The sequence below is a fragment of the Elephas maximus genome, chromosome 17 (genome assembly GCF_024166365.1).
Source record: "Elephas maximus indicus isolate mEleMax1 chromosome 17, mEleMax1 primary haplotype, whole genome shotgun sequence".
NCBI lineage: Eukaryota > Metazoa > Chordata > Mammalia > Proboscidea > Elephantidae > Elephas > Elephas maximus.
This window is the reverse complement of record NC_064835.1, coordinates 28,637,399-28,665,026: the sequence shown is the minus strand read 5'-3', so window position 1 is coordinate 28,665,026 and position 27,628 is coordinate 28,637,399. Positions and strand designations below refer to the sequence as shown.

The window sequence follows — 27,628 nt, the reverse complement described above, 5'->3', positions numbered from 1 at the left end:
CCCTTATATTGTGTGTCTTTTCCTTCACCAAAGTTAACTTATCTTCTATCTAATTAATGATTTCCCCTCCCTATCACTCCCCTCCCTTGTAACCATCAAAAAAAAACCCAAACCTATTGTCATCGAGTCGATTCTGACTCATAGCGACCCTATAAGACAAAGTAGAACTGCCCCATAGCATTTCCGAGGAGCACCTGGTGGATTCAAACTGCCGACCTTTTGGTTAGCAGCCATAGAACTTAACCACTACGTAACCATCAAAGATTTTTTTTTCCCCGTGTGTAAACCTTTTCTTGGGTTTTTATATAATAGTGGTCTAATACAATATTTGTCCTTTTGTGACTGACTTATATGACTTAAGCATAATACCCTCCAGATTCATCCATGTTGTGAGAGTTTCACAGATTCATCATTGTTCTGTATCGTTGCATAGTATTCCATTGTGTGTATATACCAAAATTTGTTTATCCATTCATCTGTTGATGGGTGCTTAGATTGTTTCCATGTTTTTGTTATTGTGAGTAATCCTGCAGTGAACACGGGTGTGCGTGTGTCTGTGTAATGGCTCTCCTTTCTCTAGCACATAATCCTAGGAGTGGGATTCTGGATCATATGGTATTTCTATTTCTAGCTTTTTAAGGAGGCACCATATTATTTTCCATAACAGTTGTACCAGTTTACATTCCCACCAGCAGTGTGTAAGAGTTCCAATCTCCCTGCAACCTCTCCAACATTCGTTATTTTCTGTTTCTTTGATTAGTGCCAGTAATGTTGGGGCGGTGCTGTATAGTTTTACAGGACTGTCCACAAATATGTTTAGTCAAATACCAAAGTACCTTATCCTTCCCAGCACAACCCTACACTTCCATTTCAATCTCTTATTTCCTAGTCTGTGCTATTCAGATTGTGGGATAAGGAGTATTTTGTTTTGTTGTCTGCTACCATAATAGAGTCATTTGCAGCATCATTTTCCTGTCACACAGGTTGGTTAAACAGGCCTCTCCTGTTTACTAAAGGTATTGTAGTAATTTATAAGGTCCCAGACCACCTGATTCTTGGAAATCAACGCAGATTTTGAATATGGTGAGAGGCACAGAGCTTTTTTGACTCGATGTATTTAAACTTAAAATTAAGTCATTTGATTGAGCTAGAGATAAAACAAAAAACCAAACCCAGTGTTGTTGAGTCGATTCCAACTCACAGCGACCCTATAGGACAGAGTAGAACTGCCCCATAGAGTTTCCAAGGAGCGCCTGGCGAATTTGAACTGCCGACCCTTTGGTTAGCAGCTGTAGCAGTTAACCACTACACCACTGAGATAGCTCAGTGAAAACTTCCACTCCGCTTTAAGCCAATAATAACTGGCATTGAAAGACTGAGAAGCCTAATAGAATTACAAATGATTTGCAGTATATATACTATATAAAATATGCATTGTAAGCGTATCTTAATGAATGTCATATATATGCAGATGTTTGTTCTCTTCTCTCACTACCTGTAGATTCAAGTCTCATAATCAGACAATTATCTGTTTCAAGAAATTTTTAATTAAAGCATTATCATTAAAAGAATTGTTTTCACATGCTATACTTAACAAATATTATGTTCTTTTTATGTCAACCACGTTAAAGCCATCTTATATCAACCGTTAAAACCTGGTGGCACACTGGTTAAACGCTTGCTGCCAACCAAAAGGTCAGCAGTTCGAACCCACCAGCGGCAGCTCCAAGGGAGAAAGATGTGGCAGTCTGTTTTCATAAAGATTTACAGCCCAGGAAACCCTATAGGGCAGTTCTACTAGGGTCGCTAGAGTTGGAATTGACTCGAGGGCAGTGGGTTTGGTTTGAGTTTCTAAAGCTGTTTTTAATGGTAACACATGAAGACATCTGGGATTGAACTAAAAATATTTGAATTATTATTTATTTACTATAATATTATTTATATTAAATTATCTAAGTGGTTAATTAGGGAGCTCTGGTGCCTAGTGGTTAAGCACTTACTGTTAACTGAAATGTTGGTAGTTTGAACCCGCCAGCTGCTCTGCAGGAGAAAGATACGGCAGTCTGCTTCCATAAAGGTTATAGCCTTGGAAATCCTATGGGGCAATTCTACTCAGTGCTATAAGGTCGCTGTTAGTCGGAATGGACTCGGCAGTGGGTTTGGTTATGGGAGTGGCTAATTACTGATGATTATCTGTTAAGATTCTGTGTACTAGAAAATTTTTAAATCAGTTTTGTTTATTGTGTTGAAATTTGGTTTGTAATCCTTTCAAAAATCTAACTGAAATTGTGATCTTACTATCAACACCACTTTGTTTATTGAGAATCACAATTCAGAATAAATGTAAACACTGGTATGACTTTCTGTTTCACTTATCCAAAAAAAAAAAAACAGATGCTTTAGAATAAAACCCAAAAAACACCACACCCATTGCCATCGAGTTGATTCGGACAGAGTAGAACTGCCCCATAGGATTTCCAAGGAGCGGCTGGTAGATTCAAACTGCGGTTCTTTTGATTAGCAGCCAAGCTCTTAACCATTGCACCACCAGGGTTCTTGCTAAAGAATAGGTAATAGGAAATTGTACTTTTTCTCTTGCTAAATATCTGAAATTTTCTTTTAAAACATGTGTATTTAGTATGCTTGTTTACTGCCGACACATAAATCCAGGTGACTCTATCAGCATGCTCATTACCATACCTGGTAGTTGGCCTTTGCTTCTGTCTTGACCAGTACCTTCAGCTCCATCTCATCTAATTCACCTTGACTGTCCTTCCAACAAAAGGACTTCACAGTCACGCTGGTAGGTTGCACTTAGACTTCATTTAGAATTTATATCCTGAAACTTTGCTTTACGTAAATTCAAGAAATGAGCAGAAAAAAAGAAAAAGAAAGAAGGATTTAAGGCATGCATCCTCATTTTGTTAGGTCAACATTGTGAAATCTCAATTGTGTTAGATCTATATAAACAAATTATTGATGTATAACATTTTATTTTTAGGGAACTCCCCTGATTTTTCAAGTTCTGGCAAGTATATTTTTTTTCTAAGCTTAATTTTACTTCTTTTAAATTAAGAATTTTCTTTCCGACCTGATGCTTTTGTCTTTTAAATACAGCTATCTAGTACCTTTGTATTACTTCAGAATTCTTGCAGAGAAATGGAACATCAAGCCAGAGCACTCTTAGATTGTTTTACACCATCACCATCGGGGGATTTGATTGATTACTGACTGTGCTACAAGTTGGAATCGACTCGACGGCAGTGGGTTTGGCTTTTTGGGTGCTGTGCTTCCCACTGTCCCATGAGCTTTATCTAACACTGAAGGCAGCCATAGGCTGGCCCCCAGGAGATTGAAATTTAAGCCAGACAGCTTCGAAGCCAACAGATAGAAGAAAACCCATACAGACAACAGACCCAGTATTGAACAAGGACAGAGATAATTAATTTTGTGATGCAAAATTCTCAAAGAGCGTGTGTATCAGTTTATCCCCACTTTACTATACATGCCTTAGCATTGAGTATGATTTAGTATAATTTTAATTAGCTTAAGTGTTGCTCCCTGGTAATAAATATACTTGAGTGAGAAAAATTTTATCTGTATCTATATCTATACCTGTACCTATATCCATCTGTATATATTGCTTCACACATACACACATATATATGTATCATGTTATAATGTTTATTATTTATCCAACATTTTTTTGTCCATTTCTTATACCACATACTCCCTGCTTGGCACTGGGTATTATGACTTTCATTATATTCAAATAATACAGGCTAGTACTTTTATCTTTTCCCAGACTATACAGGTACCTTAGAACATTTTAACTTCATTTCTCCTTCCAGTTTTTTGTATTATTTTTGTCATATACTTTAATTCTGCAAATATTTAAAATCCTCTAAGATGTTAGAGTTGACTTTTTTTTTTTTTTGCAGTCAGTATTTATTCAGAATTCCCTTCATCACCTTTTTTGTTGCTGCTCATTCCTTTCTGTGTTTCCCTTCTTCTGTCTTGGATCATTTTCCTTCAGCTTGAAGAGCTCTCTTTAGTATTTTTCAAAGTACAGGCCTCAGGGTGACACATACGCATTCCTTTGACCAAATGTATTTCTGATCTTTTGAAATCAGAATCCCTTTTACTCTTTAATTCCATAATTGCTACCTATTGTAATTTTCCCAATTATGAGACTATTGAGTCTGAAATAGTGTGGGAAAATATACCCGGGTCTTGAGCTGGAACATGGGAAGCACCCTGTTTTCATCAGCCACACACCTCAAAGTTCAGTGCTCCCGGGGTCTTTTGTATGTTCTTATTTAATTCTGTTATGTTGTAACCGTCTATTTACTTGTCCATTTCCTCTGCTAGGTTGGGAGATAGAACTCTGCTGTGTTTAACTTAATATTTTCAATAGTGCCTGGCATTTGGAAGGCTTTCAGTAAAATTTTTTTTTTTTTTGGATAAAAGATTCTTCTGGATAAGGCTATTTATAAACATGGATAATATCCATTAACTTTCTTACTAGTAGTAGTTTGAATTCAGATTTTTCCCCCTGATCTTGCCCCACATTTTGGATGGGTTCCCTCTTTGGGGCCTGTGGACTCCATGCACTAAATGCATTCGGAGGAATTTTGGATTCCCTGGGTATTGAGAGAGTGAAAAAGACTAATGACAAAATACAGAAAGGGAAGAGACTGATAAAGTGAACATTTTTAAATGGCTGTCAGGGGGTTAGTGCTCACCCTTGCCAGCATCCTGAGAAAGTATTTAAAGTTTAAAGTTGAATAAGATGTGCATCAGAACAAATGAGGAATGCCACACTGTTCTAATGTCTTGATCCATCTAGCCCAGTGTTCAGATTCTAGCCTTAATGAACTTTCTTCTACACAAATACTTCCTTCACTTTTTATTGTCATATATGAAAACACTTGGGTCCTATTTAAACCAGTGTGTATTTTTGCTATATCGTTAGGAATTAAAATTCAGGCATGCTAGGCAATACTATATTCAAATTATTCTTTATAAATGAATACCTGGCATACTTTGCTTTCATTCCAGAAAACTGGTGTCTGGATTCCATTAAATGTATAGTGAACATATTTCTCTAAATGAAATTAAAGTTGGAGCTGTTTAAATAAAGGATTTGGTTTACCGGTAGATACCTTATTCTCTTTCAGGTTCAGAACTTGCTTCATGCTTAGCCTTTGGTATTTTCAGTAACTTGAACCAACAGAAGTGCTAATAACAATTGGAATGGCCTTCCTTTTACTTATTTTCATGTGCCACAGAAACATACCATTCCATGTTTAAGGGATGAAAATCCAGAAAATTCTTATCTTCATTTCCTAACCTTATCTAGTTCCAGCATACCACTGGTCTGTCCTATATAATTCCTATCTAACATGCCCAAATTAAAAAACATGCAGTGTCATCTCCAAACTTTTCTTACTCCTAATTTTAGAAACAAAAAACATTTATGATGTCCCGGCTTCTGGTAATAGTGGAATAGCTTGCTTGCCTACAGATAATAATTATAAAATCTGGTCAATTTGGAAATATTAGAGAGCAACCAGAAGCAGGCAGAATCTGGGCAAGAGCCCAGTTTCAAGAAACTTGAAAGGCAGTGGGTGATATTTGTGAGTTCGTGGGTATTTGCCTGAGGGCATTCTCCAGTCTTGGGAAGGAACTAAGTAGAAGCTGTCAGGGGACTGAGTTTGAGACTGACAGAACAACGAGGAAATTAGGAGAAAAATCCTATAAAAAAATCACTTGACATGTGAAGAAACAGGAAAATGTGATACTTACTCAAGGGGAAAAAAATCAGTAGAAATGGACCCTAAGATGACCTAGATATCACGGTTATCAGACCATGACTTTAAAGTAGCTATTATAAATATGTTCAAGACTTAAAGGAAGATATACATACAATGCATGAACACATGGGTAATTTCAGCTGAGGAACAGAAACTATAAATAAGACCAAATGGAAATTCTTGAGGTGAAAAATACAATAACTGAAATGGAAAATTTACTAGATGGAATTATCAGCAGGTTGGAGACAACAGAAGACGCAATCAGTGAACTACAAGATGGATCAATAGGAATTATCCATTCTGAAGAGTGCAAAGAGGAAAAAAAAAAAATCTTAGGTGAAGGAAGGAAATTAAAGGAAGGAATTGAAATGAGTGCCCAGTGATCATAAATTCTAGTAATTGGTTCTGCAAAGAAAAAATTGAAAAATAAACAAAACCTGGCGTTATTGGGTTCGGATTTAATCTTTGTGATGTTTTCTGCAAGGGTAGGAGGGAGCATATTCTCTGATTTCAGAGCAGTGTGTTTTGGTTGGCTTTCAAAAGGTCATTCTCTCATGTGACTGCAAGTTTCTTAGCCTTCTGTCCTCTTCGTCTTTCCTTCCAGTGGCTAATGGCCTTTTCCTTTTGTGTGCTGTATGCAAAAAAACAGTTAATTATGAAATGGAGGACAACTTCTAACAGTGAACTAAGACAAAGGAAGTGTGTGGGATAGGCCATCATGTATGGTTCCATTCTTAAGTGGTTTGCCTTTTCGCGCATTCTGTTGTATTCCACATTAATCGTAATTTTTGAGTTCTTGATTTTTCAAGTCATAGTGAATCATTTAGTTTTTAAGCGTTAATGTTTCTTAAGAATGTATGAATGCAAATACCAAATGATATTTCAAGATAAGCTTATTTTAACATATTGATCCCTCTAGACACAATTCTGTTTCTTTTTGTTTACACTTTGTAGGTGTTTCACCAAAACCAACAGCACTTTCAGCAGCAGTCCTCTTCCTTTGGTCCGAGTGGTTGCACCTTATTCTCAGGATGCTTTAGAAATGAAACCCCTCAGTCACATGAAGATGCCTGTGTGTCTGGCTTCCACAGCCCCCGAGTGTGGCCACTTATCCCAGGAGAGCATCAAGGACAATGTGGCACCAGCATCGACCCAGCATACGTGCTGCCAAGATAGTATAAATGAGATCAACTCTGGTTGCACAGAAGATACAGCAGAGTTCAACAGAGGTACAGGAGAGGCATTCTAAATCTTAAGTTTCTAGATACTTTCCCCCCAGTTAGCTAAAAGCTGTATAAGGGAAGATTAAGCTTTCAAAGTTTTCTCTCTGAGATCAACTCACATATTTCTTAAAGAAACTGGGTGGAGAGTATTGGATACTTCAAGGAAATGGCTAGATAAAGGATTCTTTGAAATTCTTTTATGCAAACCTTTTACCTCAGGCTATTAGCTCTATTACATTTTGGAAAATAAATCCAAATCGAGTGTGATTGAGTGTGTACCCGAACAGGAGACTTGCTGGAGGGTTACATTTTGTCATGGGGGCTCCTTTCCCATTTGAGTTGGTTCTGGAGCTGTAGCCTTTCTTTAAGGTGGTTATTTTGGAGCTTTTAAGGTTCTTTTTTGTTTTGTTTTGCTTTTGGACTCTCAAACGAATTGTATAACTGAGAACGAGAGCCTAACTTTTAAACCTTTGAAACCTACTATCTCCCTTAAATTGAAACCAAACTCAGCTGGGCTCCACATTTGCTCATTATTCTTTCCTTATTGATCAAAGTAATGATTTTAGACTGCTTTGTAAAAATCAGCTCTATCGTTTCATAAGGCTCCCAAACCGTTGTTTTTCAGGAGACAGCTGTGTCCATTCAGAAAGAGAGAACACAATTTTAAGTTGGAATCCTCTTATTTTACCACCTGTCTCAAAGGACTGTACTGAAAAGACAGCATGGTCTCCTCCCAGCATTCCTTTGGACAGCCCTTCAGGGGTCCTTCAACAACCGCAGGAAACCTGAAGATACGCACATGATTAGTCACGCTCCCCCTTGAAGCCAGTAACTGCACACAACCGGCCTGGGGATGAACTGTGTGAAGGACATTAATTCAAATCAGATAAAAACCATTATTTATTTTTTTGTAGTAGAATGTCATATGAATGTATCTTAAAATGTTTGCCTTTTATATTATTTATGCCTTTAAAAATTCCTTCCCCTCCTCATGAGGAAGCAACCTTGCTTTGCATAGCTTTCAGTCATGTAGAGAGAAGTGGATCATCCCGTGTTTTCCAGGAACCTCAGTGACAGAGCTACTCATGCAACAAATCCAGCCTATCGGCCTGTTCAGCCAAGAGGGGATCACACCAGGCAGTTTTTAGGTGGGAAGTTGTCTCTCAGTATTATGTTATCAGACTCTCTGAGAGCATTTGAGAATGAATCACAGTTGTAACCTAATGTCTGTAATAGCAGATCTAGCTTATGCATTTTATGACAGCGCCTTCCACAAATGTGATAATGTGACCTATTGACTTACCCTGTCTGCACCTGGGCACAAATTAGGCTTACTTTTCTAGGCACTAATCAAAAACAGTGTTGTGGACATGGTTGAGTTTCAGGTCTAGTTGAATGATTGCAGTATGCAGAAAGGGGACCAAGGCTGAGAGGAAAGTATGTCCAGCTACTAGACGTTAGTTTATAAGATGGTCGCCATGGGGCTCCTTTCGACTCTAAGACTAGGAACAAAATAAGATTTTAAAGTGGTCCTTGAGGAAGATAGCCATTTTAAGCAGAAAGGGAAGGGTCCATTCCAAGGAGCCCATCTTGGCAGAAGCTCTCTAGTCTATTCCATTAGTATAGGACTGTGCTCAGGATACCAAATAAACTGAAAATAGTCATCTTCTAGCTTCCAGCGTGGACAACAACCTGACAGATGTGGCTGTCAGAAAAGACTTCATTTGGAGGGAAAGGGGTAAGGCCAGTCTGAAATTTCCTGACATTTCTTCAGAATGCCATTATTGTAGACAGGCACCTAAAAGCTTTAGTCAGCAGAGGTCATAAATCACAGCCACTGCTGCCCCTGAGTGACAAGGACACTTAGAGCTGCCTTTGGAAGGCTTTTCTTCTCCACATTTAGAAAAAGCACTCTTTAAGTGTGTTTAATGGCTTGAGTCAAGCTTTCATGATCACTGCCCCTTTTTGAATCATGAATCCCTTTGGGAAAGAAACAAAATGACTCTCTGTGTAGTCAAGCTTTCACAGCGTAAGTGAAAAAAAATGTTGGTTGCCCAGAAATCGCAGTGGGATCGAATAGAATACTATGTTAGTCAGTTTTCTGTATAAATGCATCAGTATTTCCTTACATACGCCTCTATATTTTATACATAGAACTGTTAGTGAAAATGTGCTGGGTTGCCACGCAAGAGTCACTTCCAGTAGAACGTACTGAGTGTGGTTTCATAGAAGGATATCAGGGATGCTATAGAAGTCCATTCTACATTCCAGATGCCTGCGCTTGGGGTCTACTGGATTGGTTCTTCATGTCACTTAGATGCAGGTAGCTTTGGAGGAAGATAGCTGCACACCCTACTTCTGTGACTAGCAAGGGACAAAGACCTAGTACACAGAATATGAAGACATACCCAGCGTTTGCCAGTCCAGTCACAGCACTGCCGTCTCAGAGGGAGCTGTAGGAAACTGGGGGGTAAATGTTTCCCGGCGTCATTGGGATTCAGGCAACAAGTGTATTAGCATGAGCCTCATGTCATAAACTGCTTTTAAAGATTGAGTTTGAAGATGGGATTTGTCCACTAGGCAGAGAAAATGACTTCTTTACCTTTAGGGCAACCTCCTTGCGGACTCCTTTATTTATATTATTAGTAACGCTGTTTTAAGTGTTATCCTTGTATTGTATTTTATTTATAAAAATGCCTTTATATATCAATATATATGCATATATGTGTGTATATGTATAGATACTTGCCTTATGTTTAGGCAGTATGAGTTCTCTCTAGCCAGTGAGCTGTTCTGAACTTTTACACCCTGCACAGTCACTGAAAATAGTCCTACATAATACCACGTCAGCAGGAAATAAGAGGATGCCGTACTGTGTCGAGGGAGACGGAACTCATATTTGTTGGGTGACTGCTGTGTGCCAGGTACGGTACTAGGTGTTTGCTAGTGTTATCTTATTTAACTCTCCCGGCAAATCTCAGAGTAGGCATTAAAATTCCCAAGTCCCATAATGAGCCACAGAGCCTGAATTTGAACCCAACTGACCTGGAGCCATAATCTGTGCTCTTTCCCTTTTCCCACCCTGCTTTTCAGAAACATTGCTGGTCACCCTTTGGATGGAGCCAGTCCGGTTATGTACACTGGGTCCACTCCCGCTATGCAGGTCCTCTGGGGCTCTAACTCCACAGCCAGAGAGAGCAATGTGCTTATTACCTTGTCTTCCAAGGGTCCATATTTCTCCATGATCCCCCCCAACCACCACCCATGCAGGGAACCCATCTTCATTCTGCTCAGCAGTCATGTAACTGGTCAGGCCTCCCAGTGTTCCTTCTCGCCTTAGACGTCTGTGATTTTTGTTTTAATATGAGGCTTCCCTGCTCCTGTCGTACCATTTCCCTGTCTCCTTCCCTCTCATTTGGTTATGCACTGATGGTCTGGTGATCAGTGCTGTTTGGGGTGCAAGCCAAGTTGCCATGTTTTAAACCCTTTGAAGTGGTCTTTTAAAAAAAAAAGCATTTCTGTATGGATTTTGTTTTTGTCGAACCCATTTATGAAGACAGATCCATCCGTATGAGACTGATCATGTTACAAATCTCCTTCCAGCTGCAGGACTGCCAAGGAGTTAATTCTGTGATTGAATTTCACCTGTGTCGCTCTTTGAATGCAATGGCTTTGAGGTGCATGTTTTGTATCATATAGAAAAGCATGTGTTACTGTCCTTAAGGCTGTAATATCGTGTTGGAAATTGTACATATTTTAAATGATGTAGCTTTGACAGGCCTTATTTGATTGATATGATTTTATATTAAAAGAGAATGCTGCTTTCATGTAAAGTAGCAAGTGAATACGGAGATACTTACATCCTCCCTGTTTGTCTAAAGCTGCCCAGAGTTGGTGATTGGGGTGAGTGTATGTCATACTCTGAAATTCTCTGGCACCTCCACCCTGCCGTCCCCTGAAAACTCCCAATGCATACCCAGAGCCAAGAGAATTAATCCCTCTGTTCTGATTGCAGAGATCAGGGCCCTGGAGGAATAGAATTGAGGACAACAGTGTTTTGGGGGGAGGCTGGGAAAACACCTGTGTGAGGAGCTGTGTTGGAGCAGGCAGACCCCCTTAGGGTAACATGGTATTTGGAAGGAAGAGGCAGGCGGGAGAGACACAGGGGAACAGGGAGGAAAACAGGAGAAGCTGTCACTTCTCACGTGTTGTTTTTACCACTCACCTAGGCAACTCCAGTGTAGAAATGTAGCCTCAAGATTTGTTTTAGTGCCCTAAAAATGGAAGGGTCTGGCTATCTTTTCTAAGAAAGCCAACGGGGCCTTTTGCATTGGGTGGGGCCCTTTTACACTTTATTCTCTATATTTAAATAAGCCTTCCTTAAATATCAGTTCTCAGGGTGACACAAACCATTTGCAACTACTAACCTAAAGGCTAGCAGTTCAAACCCATCCAGCAGCACCACAGAAGAAAGGCCTGGCGATCGGCTATAAAGCCTACAGCCAAGAAACCCTATAGAGCTCAGTTCTATTTTGCTACACGCGGGGTCACCATGAGTCAGAATCGACTCAACAGCATCAGGTTCGTTTTTTGTTTTTTTCCTTAAACCTCAGCCCCAAGACTGAGAGCTGTGAGAGAAGGTGAAACCCCTTTTCCAGTAAAGTCTAAATCTGTGAGAACCTAAACAGCAGCTTAAATTCCCTCAGTTTTCCGTCTCCTTCCAGGCGCCACTTGCCTAATTCCTGGCGAGATCACCCTTGGCTGTCTTGCCGTCTCTTCTCATCTAAGTCCCCTGTGGAGGCAGCGCTGAGTCCTGACTCCTCTAGGCAGTTGAGCAAACATTTGCTTATGTCCCACCCAGATTTCAGACACACACGGGGAGCCAGTGAGTCATGCTGGCTGCTGACAGGAGTGTAACCTTGGAACAGCCCCAAGCCCGTCAGCCAGCTCCCCCAGGCTGGGGCAAGAAGCTGCATTTGGAAGACTGTTGCTCTGGTGTCTTGGCATGGACCTCTGGAGACCCAGCCACTGGGTGTTCCCTTTGGCCACTGCAGATTCAGTGATATTCCTAAGCTAAAGGTAAAAGAGAGAAAGACCTCGGGATCAGCACCTGGCTCTGCTATCAGCTCTAAAGCAGGAGCCGTGCTCTCAGGGAAGGCGTTTGCAGGGTTTGAGAGGTATGGAACCCACAGGAAAGCGCCTCATTTGCCTCTGCTGAATGACGAGAACACATGGCTACACATTTCTTGCTTCCCATCCCCTGTCTTCCTCCGGTAGGAAAACCCGGGACCGGCAGTCAGCTTCTTCCTGGGGGAGCAGCAATTGAAATAACCCTCTGGCGTGAGAGCATCAAGTGTGGTTTATTGAGCAGTGGCTCAGTCCATGGCCTTTTGTCTGGAAGCAGCTCGCTCACTCATGCTTCTACAGCACTTGAGACTGTTCCAGGACCCTCTTGCTCACAGGCCCTGTGGCACCTGCCCAACTGTGCGTCTTCCTCGTCCTTCCACAAACCGGGCCAGGGCCTCTGTTGCAGCTGTCACTTAGGGGCGCTGCAGCCAAGCCTTGCCCTGGTTGGAGGATGGGGCATACATTGGGGCAGAAAGTTGGTGTCTTAGTTACCTTGATTTTAAGACCGAAGGCTGACAGAAGGGGGCTGTCTCCCAGCTACCAGCCCTAAGCATGTTTCCACCTTCCTCTCTGGGCCTCATGGTGCTGTGGTCACTGTGATAGTGACGTTCACTGGCGCATTGGTGAATTTGTGGGCAGGATCTGACCCCGGGGTGGTGGTTGGTGTTTCTGTGCCTACAAAGCGTAAGTGAGCAGGGAAGAGCGAGAAGCCTGGCTGGCGTCCCTGATTGTTCTCAGAGGCTGACGGTGACGATGGGCACAGCACATTAAATAGGACTGGCCTCAGTATACATGAGTGACCTTTGGGATAAAATTGTGCTTACCCGCCTGTGCCTCCATGCCTTCCCTTTCACCCCTACGTTGATGATTTTGCTCCCTGAGGGTGAAATGGGAGAGCTAGCGGCAACTACACCTCCCCAACCTTCCGTCCCAGTCAGGAAAATCCTGGCCCACTCAGATGGGAACAAGCAACTGACCAATGCCTGAAGGAGAAAAATGAAAAGAAGCATTTCCTGAGCAACCCAGCGTAGATGCCGGGAGAAGAACCTCCCCTTTTCCCTTAGGCTTAATACTAAAGTTTCTAGAGCCCAGAAGGAGGGCGGCCCCCAGTGCCTGAGGTTGGGTTGGAGCTCAGAAGGACGACATCAAGCAGTGGGAAGAGGGTCACAATTAGGGAAGAACCTAGATTCCTTTCCCAGAGAAGCTCTACATCTCTCTTTTGGGTAGGTCCAGACCTGCCTACCTTATGGGGTCAAGCAGCTCCTCCCCTTCAGGTTCCCTCTCATGGGGGAACATCTCTGGGTGCTGGTAGCACACTGGAGCACCAGTAGGGAGGCGACCGTTGCGACCACCATTCCTGTGCCTGCTATGCCCAGAACTGCAGAATAGGGAGTCCACTAGGAGGAGAGAGGATGGGTTGCATGGGACAGGTTTAAAGCTACTACTGGACTTGGGCCACAGTGACCTTTAGGGTACTGAGCAGGCAATGCCCGTTCTCCTTCAGTTCCCTCTCCACCTCATAGGAGAGATCGAGGGCCCAGGTCTCTCCCAAGGTAAGAGATGCCGCATCTGCCTGGTGCTCTTGAGGTTTTGAGTCCCCAACCAAATACCCTATTTCTGCCACAGAAGGCAGAAGGCTAGTTGTCTTGGCAGTTTGGGGTTGAAGGGAAGCTGAGGCACAGGGTTGGACTCCTACTCTTAGTCACCAGCGCCCAGTGCCTCCCCTTTCCCTGTTTCTTTTGAGTCACTTTGAATTACAACTCAACCCACGGCTGGACACCCCCCTGAGGTGAAGACACCAGGTGCTGGTCTGTCGCCATGGAGGACCCACCCCCCATGTGATGATTCAGAGCTGGGATGCGGAAGGCATAAAGGACCCCTGGGTCCAAGCCTCGCAGCCACCGGCTCCTGCTCTCTGGCTCAATGTCATTTGCTGCTGTGTCCCAAGCCCCAGCTCCTGGGCCTGGGACACTGGCCCTGTCAGGCTCCCAGGACCCTCAGTGGCCCACTGAAGCCACCCTTCTCCCCAGGAGATCAGGTGGCTGATGGTGGCTTTGGGAGGAACTGGATATCCTGGGGTGAGGATGGGACACACAGGTGGCTGTCTACCTGCAGCATCTGTGCTGTGTACCTGTGTGTGTCCCTGTTCAGGGAGAGCCTGGTAGTGAGGGACAGGCAGTGGCTGGGGGTTCGAGGACCTAATCAGTTCTGTGCAGTCTCTGTTCTGTGTTACCCTTGACTTATTATCTGGGCCTTGGTTTCCTTGTCTATTAAATGAAGAAAAGGAGATCACCTGACTGTATGAAGTTCTGGGTCCTGTGCTCAGGAGTGCACCCCAGTCACTCCCCTACAGCCCATCTTGCTTCTTGCTTCCCCCTCCCAACCCCGCTTCTATTTCAGTCGTCTTCACTTGGGCAATTTAATGACATTAGTTGTGTTTATCACATTGTGCTTCGGTCCCTGCTCTTGAGGGCCTGTGTGCACCCTAGGGAGCCAAAGGGTCCAAATCTGTGGGCAGGGAATTCCTGTGCTTTACACCTAAAACACTCTCTAGCCAGTACACCTTGCGATCCCGCCACACGCGCACGCACACACACACACACACACTGCTCCTTACTCAGCACCCCCAGCTGGACCCCCTCACCACACACACACACACTCAGGACCTCCAGCAGGACCCCCTCACTGCACACACACACACTCAGGGCCCCCAGCTGGACCCCCTCACCACACACACACACACACACTCAGGACCTCCAGCAGGACCCCCTCACTGCACACACACGCACACTCAGGACCCCCAGCTGGACCCCCTCACCACACACACACACACACTCAGGACCTCCAGCAGGACCCCCCTCACCACACACACACACACACTCACAGGACCTCCAGCAGGACCCCCTCACTGCACACACACGCACACTCAGGACCCCCAGCTGGACCCCCTCACCACACACACACACACACTCAGAATCTCCAGCTGGACCCCCTCACCACACACACACACACACGCACTCAGGACTCCCAGCAGAACCTCTTCACCACAAACGCACACATGCACACTCAGAACCTCCAGCAGGGCCACTTCACTACACACACACACACACACACACTCAGGACCTCCATCGGGACCCCTTCACCACACATCTCACCACACACATACACTCACACTCAGGACCTCCAGCAGGACCCCCTCACCACACACACACACACTCAGGACCCTCAGCAGAACCTCCTCACCACACACGTATACTCACACACTCAAGACCTCCAGCAGGACCCCCTCACCACACTCACAAACACACTCAGGACCTCCAGCAGGACCCCCTCACCACACACACACACATTCACTCAGGACTCCAACAGGACCCCCGTCACCCCCCCCCCACACACACACACAGACACTAACTCAGGACCCCCAGCAGAACCTCCTCACCACACACGTACACTCACGCACACAGTCACTCAGGACCTCCAGCAGGATGCCTGACTGCTGTTGCCCAGAGTGTTGCAGGCTGCAGGTTGGTAGATGCCCTTGTGGTGCCACGAATCAGCATCTTGGAAAGCCAGGTGGAGCTGGATACCCTCGGGTACAACGTGAATCTGGGAGTCTCTGGTTCTAGCTGCTGCTGCTGGGGACCCAGCCAGAGGAGCTGAGCCAGAGGTGTGCCCCCTAGGAGGGCCACCCAGCCAGGCCCCTCCCCCTGCAGCACACACCCCGGGGCTCCTCCACTGCCAGCTGTGGGGCTTCTGCAGGGACCTTGAGGGTGAGGCTGGTGAGAAGGCTGGAGGTCAGGTGCAGGCCTGGGTGGAGGAGAGGGCAAAAGAGGGAAGAAGAGGGCATGTTGGAGTTGACAGTGGAGCTTGTCTTTAGCCAGTCAGCCTCCTCTTTCAGGCTCCCATTTTAAGCCAGGTTCTATCACAGTCTCCTCTAAACCTGGCTCCAAGGCTTACTAATGATAGCGGTGTTCCTGCTCCCTGCTCCCTCTCCCCCGTCTCTCCTCACTGCTGTTTTATTCCTGTTTGAATCAACCACTCCACTCCCAGCACCTGGCACCAGGTCTCCTCCTCAGGACAGGCCTGGTGGATGAACCAAACTCCATTTGCAGCCTGCCAGACCACCTAGCCCTCTCAGCTCTGGGCACGTGCTGGCCTGTGCAGGCACTGTTTGCAGGGGCTGACTCCTGCAGACCCAGCTTTCAGGTGTCAGTGAACCTCCTGTGATGGAATTTGGGGCCTGAGTTTGAGAAATTAAACCCGTTGCTGTCAATTCTGACTCATGGCGACCCCATGTGTTACAGACTAGAACTGCTCCATAGGGTTTTCTTGGCTGTAATCTTTACGGAAGCAATTTGCCAGGCCTTTCTTCTACGGAGTGGCTGTGTGGGTTAGAACCACCAACCTTTAGGTTAGTGTCAAGCGCAAACCACTTACGTCCCCCAGGCTCCTTATGATTGAGTAATAGAAAAGGAAGTATTTTGGTTGAGGGCCTTCTCAGGGCTCCAAACACACCAGCCATCCAGCCACCTTTGGAGACCAAGATGTAAATCATTTTGTGAAAATTGTCATGTGTGATGGCTTGTTGGTTTGCTTATCTCATATATGTATTTTTATTTCATATTTTTTCTTGAGGTGGGAATAAATACGACAAAGCCAGATGGAGGGGAACCCAGACAGAGAAAGGAACACCGACAAAAAAAAAAAAAAACAAATAGGGGATGTGAGAGAGAGAGAGACCTCTGACCCCTGAAACATTAATGCAAAGCAGGAATATAATCAGGACCTCCATCATGCAGATTAATCCAAATGACGAATACAGGCCCAGTTCTCACATCTTCTAGACCTGTGCTGTCCAATTTGGGAGCCACTAGCCACCGGCAGCTACTGAGCCTTGAAATACTTAAATACATAAACCGATTCACGGAACTGGTATGGGAAAAAAAAAAGAATGTAAAATAGCTCATTAATAATTTTTATATCACCATGTGTTCAAATGAGCTGGAATTGACTCAACAGCAATGGGTTTTCTAACGCGCATGTTGAAATGATAATATATTGGGTATATTGAGTTAAATAAAATATTTCACCTGTGACCTTTTTTTAATGCAGCTACTAGAAAATTTAAAATTGTATATATGACTTGCAGTCTGTTTCTACTGTGCTGCACTGATTGAGGCCAGACCCCCTCATTTTATGGCTCACACAAACTTGAGTCCCTGGCAGGTGAGGTGATCAGTTTCCTGACTCATTTTCATTCCAGCACAGCCCACCCCCTTCATCCTGGTCCCAAAGGGCCCCAGCCCCAGCAGTGCCCCTACTGATCCAGCTGGAGCTGGCATTGGGGGTATGGGTCCGGAGGGGGCAGGAGCTTGGCAGGTGAACTCTCTCCCAGCCAGACCTCCACAGGCCTTCAGGAGGTGGACAGCCAGGGTCAGGCTGCTGCCGCCCCTGGAGCCAGCTCAGCGTGGCCAGACCACTCATAGCTCAGCGTAGTGAACCGGCCCCTCCTGTGGCCGCAGTTTCTGCAGGTGGGCTCTGGAAGGGCACCCCTGGATGAGGAATTGTGGCTCAGCATGGCCCTCAGGGAGGAGCGGGGCTCGGCAGACCTACTCCATTCCCTCCTGCCTTCATTTATTCCTTCTTTCACTCATTGCTTCCTTACTCAGTCATTGGTTTATTCACTCAAAAAAAAAAAAAAAAAACCCAAATCCTTGCCATTGAGTTGATTCCAACTCATAGCAGCCTTACAGGACAGAGTAGAACTGCCTCACAGGGTTTCCAAGGAGTGCGTGGTGGATTCAAACCGCCAACCTTTTGGTTAGCAGCCATAGCTCTTAACCACTATGCCACCAGGGTTTCCTTTCTTAACTCAGTCATCGTTTATGGAGGGTTGACTGTGTGCCTGGGAAGTGGTGGGAACAGACACAAGCAACAAATACCATAGAATTAGAGAAATGCTGGAGCGTAGATAGAAAGAAGAACTCCCGGGGGCTTAAGGGAGGAGGATCTCGCACGCAGGATGCTGCTCGGGTTGGGTTGTGGTGGGTGAGTGGGAGTCTTCCAGGCAAGAGATGGCAGAAGAGCACGCAGGCAGGGAAGACACTGGAGGGATTTCAAGGCCAACATGCGATGTGGCTGCAAGGTCCTTGAGAGCCTGCTGAACCTGGAGGCTGGAGGCTGATGAGGAGGGTGAACCGAGGTGGCCAGGCACAGTGTGAGGAGACCAGTGGTGGAGTAGAGAGAAGTTAGGGAGATAGCACCTGAGCTGAGCATTTCCCACCTCCTTGTCTACAGGGCATGTCTTGGAAGTTGAGGTCTGAGCTCCAGCCTGGATCCCAGGAACCCTCTTGGCCTCCCTAGCTGTGATCATTAAGATTGTGTGTCAACTTGGCTGGGCCATGATTCTCAGTGGTTTGGCAGTTATGATGCAGTTTGGCAGTTGTATGATGATGTGATCCCCTCCATGATGAGATTTGACATCACGTGATCACGTCCATGATGGTATCTGCTGTGCGTAGCCAATAAGCTGAAAGAGAGTTTCTTTGGGAGTGTGGCCTACTTCCCATATAGGTGAGCTTCCTGGCAAGGGCTTTGCTTGCTCTGGATCATCTGACCTCCAGTTCTTGGGACTTGAGCTAGCAGATTACCTGTGGTCTTGCCTGCCAATTTTGGGATTCATCAATCTTCCCAGCCCATGAGCAAGAGCTCTGCTGTCTAACCTGACGATCTTCGGTTCACAGCCCCTGCAGTTACGTGAATCAGGAGAGGCCTCTATCCTGCCCCATAGACTTGGGATGATCCAGCCTCTACAACTGTGTAAGCCATTTTCTTGATATAAATGTCTCTCTATATTTAAATATATAAAGACGTTTATATATATATATAAATCTGTGGCAAAGGACCTCTTTAAAGTGTTAAAAAGCAAAGATGTCACCTTGTAGACTAAGGTGCGCCTGACCCAAGCCACAGTATTTTCAATTGCATCATACGCATGTGAAAGCTGGGAAATGAATAAGGAAGACTGAAGAAGAATTGACGCCTTTGAATTGTGGTGTTGGCGAAGAATTTTGAATATACCATGGACTGCCAAAAGAAGGAACAAATCTGTCCTGAAGAAGTACGGCCAGAATGCTCCTTAGAAGCAAGGATGGCGAGACTGCGCCTTACATACTTTGGACATGTTGTCAGGAGGGGTCAGTCCCTGGAGAAGGATATCCTGCTTAGCAAAGTACAGGGTCAGCGGAAAAGAGGAAGACCCTCAATGAGGTGGATTGACACAGTGACTGCAACAATGAGCTCAAGCATAACAACAAATTTAAGGATGGTGCAGGACCGGGCAGTGTTTTGTTCTGTTGTACACAGGGTCACTATGAGTTGGAACTGACTCAACAGCACCTAACAACAACAACAACAATATATTTATATGACTTACTGGTTTTGCTTCTCTAGAGAACCCAGCCTAAGACGGTGGCTCACACCCAGCCCTGCCTGGAACGCCAGAGCCCTTAGTCAATTCAGAGTGTGATGGAGCAAAGGGCAGGCACTGCTGGGGCTCAGTGCCGGCTGGCTTGTGCAGGTGAGGACGCTGCTGCTGGGGAGCTAGGCGGCCACATGACTCCAGGAAACATTGCTGGGGGCAGTAGGGCCAGTTCCCTGGGGCCCTTCGCACTGCAGCTGGGCAACTGGAAGCCTCCCAGGCCAGGCAAAGACCAAAGTCACAAGAGGATGGGGGTCAAGATGCAGGGGGGCTGGCTCTCAGGGGGGATCTGGGTGGGAAAGGTGAGTGAGGTCAGGCTGGAGTGGACTTCACGTCCCAGTGCAGGCCAGCTCCCAACTCAGGCCAGGGCCTGGAGGCCTGGGCTGTCAGAGGGGAGGGGAGTAGGGAGAAGTGGGTGAGCAGGGGAAGAGGGAGGCCCTCCGAGGGGCTGGTAAGGAAAGGTCAAGGGGCAGGGATCATGGAGTGGGCAGGAGTTCTGAGTCCCTCCAGAATCCCAGAAGCCCCTACAGGAGCTACCCACTGCCCATTCTCTTCTTTGCCCCTTGCGCACCTGGGAGTCATGACACTACACCTCGCTGTCATTACTCCACCCTTCTCTGTGCCTCAGTCCAGTCCCCAGGGCCAGGGGAATAATGGCTGCGGGAGGGGGCCAGTAGGTCAGGAGCTTCCCCCTCCCACTGCCCCTTCCCATGGTCCTTCTAGCCGCTCCTCCAGCCCTGTAGCTCTGCTTGATTCTCCAGACACCTTCCCCCTCCCATGCACACACTCCCACCCCAGTTTCCACAGGGCACCTGGGGTTAGCCAGACCACTGGCTAGGGAAGCTCCAGCATGGGTGGCCCCAAGGTCAGACTAGGCATCCCTCCACTCACAGTAGATGGTGAGCTGCACGGCGGTCTGTGTGCTGGCGTCCAGGTGCCTATCGTGAGCCGACAGGTGTATGGGCCTGCATGGGCACAGCCAGTGCTGGTCATGATGGAGGCAGGCCCAGGGTGGACCCAAGTGTGTTCATGGAGTCACACACAGCAGCTCGGAGGGTTGGATGCCACCAGGTAGCTCAGGGTCAACCCTTCCCTCTCACTGGCCCAGAAGCCACTGTCAGTGGTGGCCAGGGTCTCCCCGCTGATCACAGGATCATCTGGACCATCTTCAAGGACACAGGAGGTCCTTCACACCTCCTGATCATCATTCTGTTGTTCACTCCCACAGGCCTCACTGAAGCCATTCACTATCCCACAAGCATGTTCCAGACCTACTCTGGGTCAGCTGCTGTGCTAGGACTCAAGAAACTCTGTGTCCAGGGCGCACAGCACAGATTAGACTAGGTAGGGTGACCAGAGTTTATGGAGGAGTGCCCAGATGGTGGGAGCTCAGGGGACAGTGTGACTCGGTGGGCTACACTGGGGGGCAAGGGGCTGGGCTGAGATGGGGGTGTACATGAGTCTGCCAGGCAGAAGGGAGGTGGGGTGACCAACCCTCCCAGTTAGCCCAGACTGGGGCCTTTAGTGCTGCAACTGAGTCATGGGCAAACTGGAACAGGTGGTCACTCTAGGCTGGTGGTGACAATGCCCTGAACATGATCCCAGCAGCCAGCCTTTTCCACTGAGAGCTCCTTTGGGTCACCTCCTCCTTCTCTCTCCTGTGTTCAAGATGAGTGTCACCACCTCTGAGACGCTCTGCCTGGCTCCCTCCTAGAGATGACTGAGGTGTCTGCCTGCTTCCATTCTGCCTCCACCTCCTCCCCAAGCACTTCTGCTGTCCTTTCATGGTCCCCACAAACACCCCGTTAGGGCAGGAGGAGGAATCCTTGCTCCTTAAATGTCTAGACCAGAGCTGTGCAATAGACATAGACCAGCCATGGATCTTATTTTAAATTTCCTAGTTGTTGTTAGGTGCCGTTGAGTCAGTTCCAACTCATAGCGACCCTATGCACAACAGAATGAAACATTGCCCCGTCCTGCACCATTCTTACAATCATTGTTATGCTTGAGCTCATTGTTGCAGTCACTGTGTCAACCCACCTTGCTGAGGGTCTTCCTCTTTTCTGCTGACCCTATATTTTGCCAAGCAGGATATCCTTCTCCAGGGACTGATCCCTCCTGACAACATGTCCAAAATACGTAAGACACAGTCTCTCCATCCTTGCTTCTAAAGAGCATTCTGGTTGTACTTCTTCTAAGACAGATTTGTTCGTTCTTTTGGCAGTCCATATTATATTCAATATTCTTCGCCAAAACCACAATTCAAAGGTGTCAACTCTTCTTCGGTCTTCCTTATTCATTGTCCAGCTTTCACATGCATATGATGTGATTGAAAATACTATGGCTTGGGTCAGGCGCACCTTAGTCTTCAGGGTGACATCTTTGCTCTTCAACACTTTGATGAGGTCTTTTGCAGCAGATTTGCCCAATGCAATGCGTCTTTTGATTTCTTGACTGCTGCTTCCATGGCTGTTGATTGTGGATCCAAATAAAATGAAATCCTTGACAACTTCAATCTTTTCTCCGTTTATCATGATTATTGCTCATTGGTCCAGTTGTGAAGATTTTTGTTTTCATGTTGAGGTGCAGTCCATACTGAAGGCTGTGGTCTTTGATCTTCATTAGTAAGTGCTTCAAGTCCTCTTCACTTTCAGCAAGCAAAGTTGTGTCATCTGCATAATGCAGGTTGTTAATTAGTCTCCCTCAAGTCCTGGTGCCCCGTTCTTCTTCATATATGAAGAAGCTTCTCGTATGAGTTGTTCATCATACAGATTAAATAGGTATGGTGAAAGAATACAACCCTGATGCACACCTTTCCTGACTTTAAACCAATTAGTATCCCCTTGTTCTGTCTGAACAACTGCCTCTTGATCTATGTAAAGGTTCCTCATGAGCACAATTAAGTGTTCTGGAATTCTCATTCTTCGCAATGTTATCCACAGTTTGTTATGATCCACACAGTCAAATGCCTTTGCATAATCAATAAAACACAAGTAAACATCCTTCTGGTATTCTCTGCTTTCAGCCAGGATCCATCTGACATCAGCAATGATATCCCTGGTTCCACGTCCTCTTCTGAAACCGGCCTGAATTTCTGGCAGTTTCCTGTTGATATACTGCTACAGCCATTTTTGAATGATCTTCAGCAGAATTTTGCTTGCTTGTGATATTAATGATATTGCTCTATAATTTCCACGTTTGGTTGGATCACCTTTCTTGGGAATAGGCATAAATATGGGTCTCTTTCAGTCAGTTGGCCAGGAAGCTGTCTTCCATATTTCTTGGCATAGACAAGTGAGCACCCCCAGCGCTGCATCTGTTTGTTGAAACATCTCAATTGATATTCCATCAATTCCTGGAGCCTTGTTTTTCGCCAATGCCTTCAGAGCAGCTTGGACTTCTTCCTTCATTCAGTCGGTTCCTGATCATATGCCACCTCTTGAAATGGCTGAATATCAACTAATTCCTTTTGGTATAATGATTAATAATAAATAAATAATAATTGGAACCTGGAATGTACGAAGTATGAATCTAGGAAAATAGGAAATCATCAAAAATGAAATGGAACGCATAAACATTGTTATCCTAGGCATTAGTGAGCTGAAATGGACTGGTATTGGCCATTTTGAAAAGGACAATCATATAGTCTACTATGCTGGGAATGACAACTTGAAAAGGAATGGTGTTGCATTCATCGTCAAAAAGAACATTTCAAGATCTATCCTGAAGTACAACACTGTCAGTGATAGGATAATATCCATAAGCCTACAGGAAAGGCCAGTTAATACGACTACTATTTAAATTTACGCACCAACCACTAGGGCCAAAGATGAAGAAATAGGAGATTTTTATCAGCTGCTGCAGTCTGAAATTGATTGAACATGTAATCAAGATGCATTGATAATTACTGGTGATTGGAATGCAAAAGTTGGAAACAAAGAATAAGGATCAGTAGTTGGAAAATATGGCCTTGGTGATAGAAAAAATGCCAGAGATTGAATGATAGAATTTTGCAGGATCAACGATCTCTTAATTGCAAATACCTTCTTTCACCAGCATAAACAGCAACTATACACATGGACCTCACCAGATGGAACACACAGAAATCAAATTGACTACATCTGTGGAAAGAGACGATGGAAAAGCTCAATGTCATCAGTCAGAACAAGGCCAGGGGCTGACTGTGGAACGGACCATCAATTCCTCATATGCAAGTTCAAGCTGAAACCGAAGAAAATCAGAGCAAGTCCACGAGAGTCAAAATATGACCTTGAGTATATCCTACCTGAATTTAGAGACCATCTGAATAACAGATTTGACGCATTGAACACTAGTGACCGCAGACCAGAAGAGTTGTGGAATGACATCAAGGACATCATCCATGAAGAAAGCAAGAGGTCACTGAAAAGACAGGAAAGAAAGAAAAGACCAAAGTGGATGTCAGAGGAGACTCTGAAACTTGCCCTTGAGCATCGAGCAGCTAAAGCAAAAGGAAGAATTGATGAAGTAAAAGAACTGAAGATTTCAGAGAGCTTCTCGAGAAGACAAAATAAAATATTATAATGACGTGCAAAGAACTGGAGATGGAAAACCAAAAGGGAAGAACACGCTTGGTGCTTCTCAAGCTGAAAGAACTGAAGAAAAAATTCAAGCCTCGAGTTGCAATAGTGAAGGATTCCTTGGGGAAAATATTAAATGACGCAGGAAGCATCAAAAGAAGATGGAAGGAATACACAGAGTCATTATACCAAATTTCCTAGAGCCAATTTTAATTTTAAATAAAAAGTAAAAAAACAAAACAAACATTAATAGATTTTTTTAAATAATTTTTGTTGTGCTTTAAGTGAAAGTTTACAAATCAAGTCAGTCTCTCACATATAAACTTATATACACCTTACCATATACTCCCATTTACTCTCCCTCTAATGAGTCAGCCCACTCCCTCCTTCCAGTCTCTCCTTTCATGACCATTTTGCCAGTTTCTAACCCCCTCTACCCTTCCATCTCCCCTCCAGACAGGAGATGCCCATATAGTCTCAAGTGTCCACATGGTACAAGTAGCTCACTCCTCATCAGCATCTCTCTTCAGCCCATTGTCCAGCCCAATCCATGCCTGACGAGTTGGCTTCAGGAATGGCTCCTGTCCTGGGCCAACAGAAGGACCACCGGGGTCCTTCTAGTCTCAGTCAGACCATTAAGTCTGGTCTTTTTATGAGAATTTAGGGTCTGCATCCCACTGTCCTCCTGCTCCCTCAGGAGCTCTCTGTTGTGTTCCCTGTCAGGGCAGTCATCGGTTGTGGCCGGGCACCATCTAGTTCTTCTGGTCTCGGGATGATGTAGCCTCTAGTTCATGTAGCCCTTTCTGTCTCAAGGGCTCGTAATTACCTTGTGAGCTTGGTGTTCTTCATTCTCCTTTGATCCAGGTGGGTTGAGACTCATCGATGCATCTTAGATGGCCGCTTGCTAGAGTTTAAGACCCCAGATGCCACACTTTGAAGTAGAATGCAGAATGTTTTCTTAATAGATTTTATTTTGCCAGTTGACTTAGATGTCCCCTGAAGCCGTAGTCCCCAAACCCCTGCCCCTGCTTTGCTGACCTTGAAAGCATTCAGTTTATTCAGGAAACTTCTTTGCTTTTGGTTTAGTCCAATTGTAACACTAATAGGTTTTAATAATTATTTTGTTTAGCCAAATGCATCCAAAACATTGTTTCAATATATAGTCAATATAAAAATTACTGACACGCTAGTCTGCATTCTTTTTCTCTGTCTTCGAAGTCAAGTGTGCGCTTACTGCATATCCCAGTGTGGATTCGATACATTTCAGGTGCTCCACAGCCACGTGAGTGGCTTCCGTATTGGACAACAGAGCTGCAGACCACCCTAGTCTTCATCTTCTACATGGAACTTCTGATTTCTAGCTTCTGCTTCTCAGCTTCTGACTTTCAACCAGCTTGGTACCCTCTCTTCCCATGGTGGTGCCCTCCCTGTTTTCAGGGAGGAAAATGGGCCCTTAATGCCCTTCAGGCTCAATCCAAGGGCAGGCTTTCTACATCACCCCTGAAATTACTGGTAAAATTGTATATGCATGAATAGAGCCATGGTGTCTCTGAGTGGTGCAAACAGTTAATGTGCTCAGCCGCTAACTGAAAGTTTGGAGGTTCAATTCCACCCAGGGGCTCCTCAGAAGAAGGGCTTGGCAATCTGCTAATGAAAAATCAGCCATTGAAAACCCTTTGGGGCACACTTCTACTCTGACACACATGGGGTTGCCATTAGTCAGAACTAACTCAACAGCATTATTATTATTATTATTTAACTAAAACCGTCATCAGCCCCAATGGGCAAAATATTGCAAGGCTCTTGTCTATTGGAGTGTCTTAAGGGCTGGGCCATCCTGCAGTGCAGGGACTTGGAAAGTCTGGGGTGTGGAAGAGGCCAGGGGGAGGGTGTTAGGGGTAGTGGTGGGGGTTAAGCTCTGTCCCCTCCCCTGTCCCCCCCACCTACTCACAGATGACATCCAGGAAGACTCTATCACTGCTCAGCCCGTTGGCGGTGTTGTGGGCACTGCACACGTACCAGTCCAGGTGTGTCTATTTGACGGGGTTCAGCTGGAGTAGCTGCCCAGCGAATTCCAGCAGGGCCTCCCTGGGCCTTAGGGTACCTGGTTCTGCCAGGTGGGGACCACGGGTTCCATGCCCTCCCACACTGCACACGTGGCCACCACAGAGGCACCCTTCACTGGGAACAGGTCACTCAGCTGCACTGGAGGCTTCGATGCCAGCACTGGCCAAAGGAGGGAAGGCCCTGTGTTTTTTTTCTGCAGACCCAGGCCATGCATGGCTTTGTCAACAGCCCAACCCCTGCTGGCTGGGGGCTTTTCTGCCCACCAGACCCTGACATCCTGATTTAACCCCCTCCCCTTCCCTGTGGCCCCAGGTTTTCTTACTCCGGCATTTTAGAACCTGAGCCAACAGAATACGATGGGAAGCACATGCAAATAGATGCAACGCAGCTCAGGTCAGTGTGCCCCTGGTGTGGCCCTCACCCAGCACGGCCAGCGTGAGGTTGGGGTAGGAGGTGTGCAGCTGGCTGCCGTGGGCACCTTTCTGCAGCTCACCCAGCACCAAGCTGCCATTCCTCAGACCCACACGCCCCAGAGCTGAGGCCCCTGACCTCACTTTGGATGTGGCTCTGTTGGCGACAGCCACAGGCTGGGGGGGCCAGGGAGCTCAGGGGGTGAAGTTCCAGGGGACTACCAGGGGGAGGGCCCTGAGCCACAGGCCAGCTCCACAGAGCCAACCCCCCCACTCCGAGAATGGACACCCCTTCCTCCTCAGAGGCTCCAAGCATCTAGTGAGGCTGGCCCCGGAAAAGAAGTGCAACACGGGACTTCTGGGTAGTTCTGGGTTCCCCTGTACCCCTCTTTGTCTGAGCCTTTACAGAACTGGGGACTTCTGAGCTGAGATAAGAGAATGGATTTACATCTGGGTTCTCAATTCTGATCCATTGGTCAGTGTCTCTGTTGTTGTACCAGTACCAGGCTGGTTGACTACCATAGCTGTCTCATAGGTTCTGAGGTCAGGTAGTGCGAGTCCTCCTACTTTATTCTTCTTCTTCAGTAGTGCTCTTTCCTTTCCATATAAAGTGACTGATTAGTTTTTCCATCTCTTTGAAGAATGCTGTTGTGAGATCAGAAAGTGCACTGGAGCAGAGGTTTCCCCTCATGACTGACCACCAGACCATTTGGAAGACTTGATAAAAATGGAGATTCCTGGACCTCACCCCAGACATCTGAGTCAGAACCCCAAGCTTCCAAAAGTAAGTCTGATGATCAGCCAAGTTTGATAACTCCCAAAGACTCACGAGATTAATGTGGCCACTGACAATTCAGGGCCTGGAGATCTCTGTGCGAGGACTCCAGGAGGATTCTAGAGTCTGATCCCACTTTCCTCTGGTCTCATTGTAGCAAAGAGAAGATGA

General features: G+C 45.8%; 2 protein-coding genes across 5 annotated transcripts in view; one reads left to right on the top strand and one right to left on the bottom strand.

Moving 5' to 3' along the window:
- The window catches only part of CDON (cell adhesion associated, oncogene regulated), a 129,020-nt gene extending 118,136 nt beyond the window's left edge, over nucleotides 1–10,884 (top strand). For 3 of the 4 annotated variants that reach the window (XM_049856452.1, XM_049856451.1, XM_049856450.1), the window contains exons 19-20: nucleotides 6,771–7,045; nucleotides 7,665–10,884. In XM_049856452.1, coding sequence (XP_049712409.1) covers nucleotides 6,771–7,045; nucleotides 7,665–7,828 — 439 coding nt within the window. In that variant the 3' untranslated portion in view covers nucleotides 7,829–10,884. Of the gene's footprint in view, nucleotides 1–6,770; nucleotides 7,046–7,664 lie in introns of those variants that run through there. The other variant, XR_007513578.1, reaches the window with a different exon arrangement.
- A 1,859-nt stretch (nucleotides 10,885–12,743) lies between these two features.
- Nucleotides 12,744–26,998, bottom strand: VSIG10L2 (V-set and immunoglobulin domain containing 10 like 2). Its single transcript, XM_049856346.1, is given in 18 exon segments — nucleotides 12,744–12,841; nucleotides 12,991–13,039; nucleotides 13,121–13,149; nucleotides 13,453–13,476; nucleotides 13,479–13,563; nucleotides 13,933–14,143; nucleotides 15,642–15,762; nucleotides 15,765–15,887; nucleotides 15,890–15,973; nucleotides 17,433–17,627; nucleotides 19,714–19,917; nucleotides 20,538–20,597; nucleotides 20,600–20,812; nucleotides 26,157–26,297; nucleotides 26,300–26,431; nucleotides 26,694–26,912; nucleotides 26,915–26,945; nucleotides 26,948–26,998. Coding segments are annotated over 18 exon segments (2,070 nt in total).
- Nucleotides 26,999–27,628: the final 630 nt, after the last annotated feature.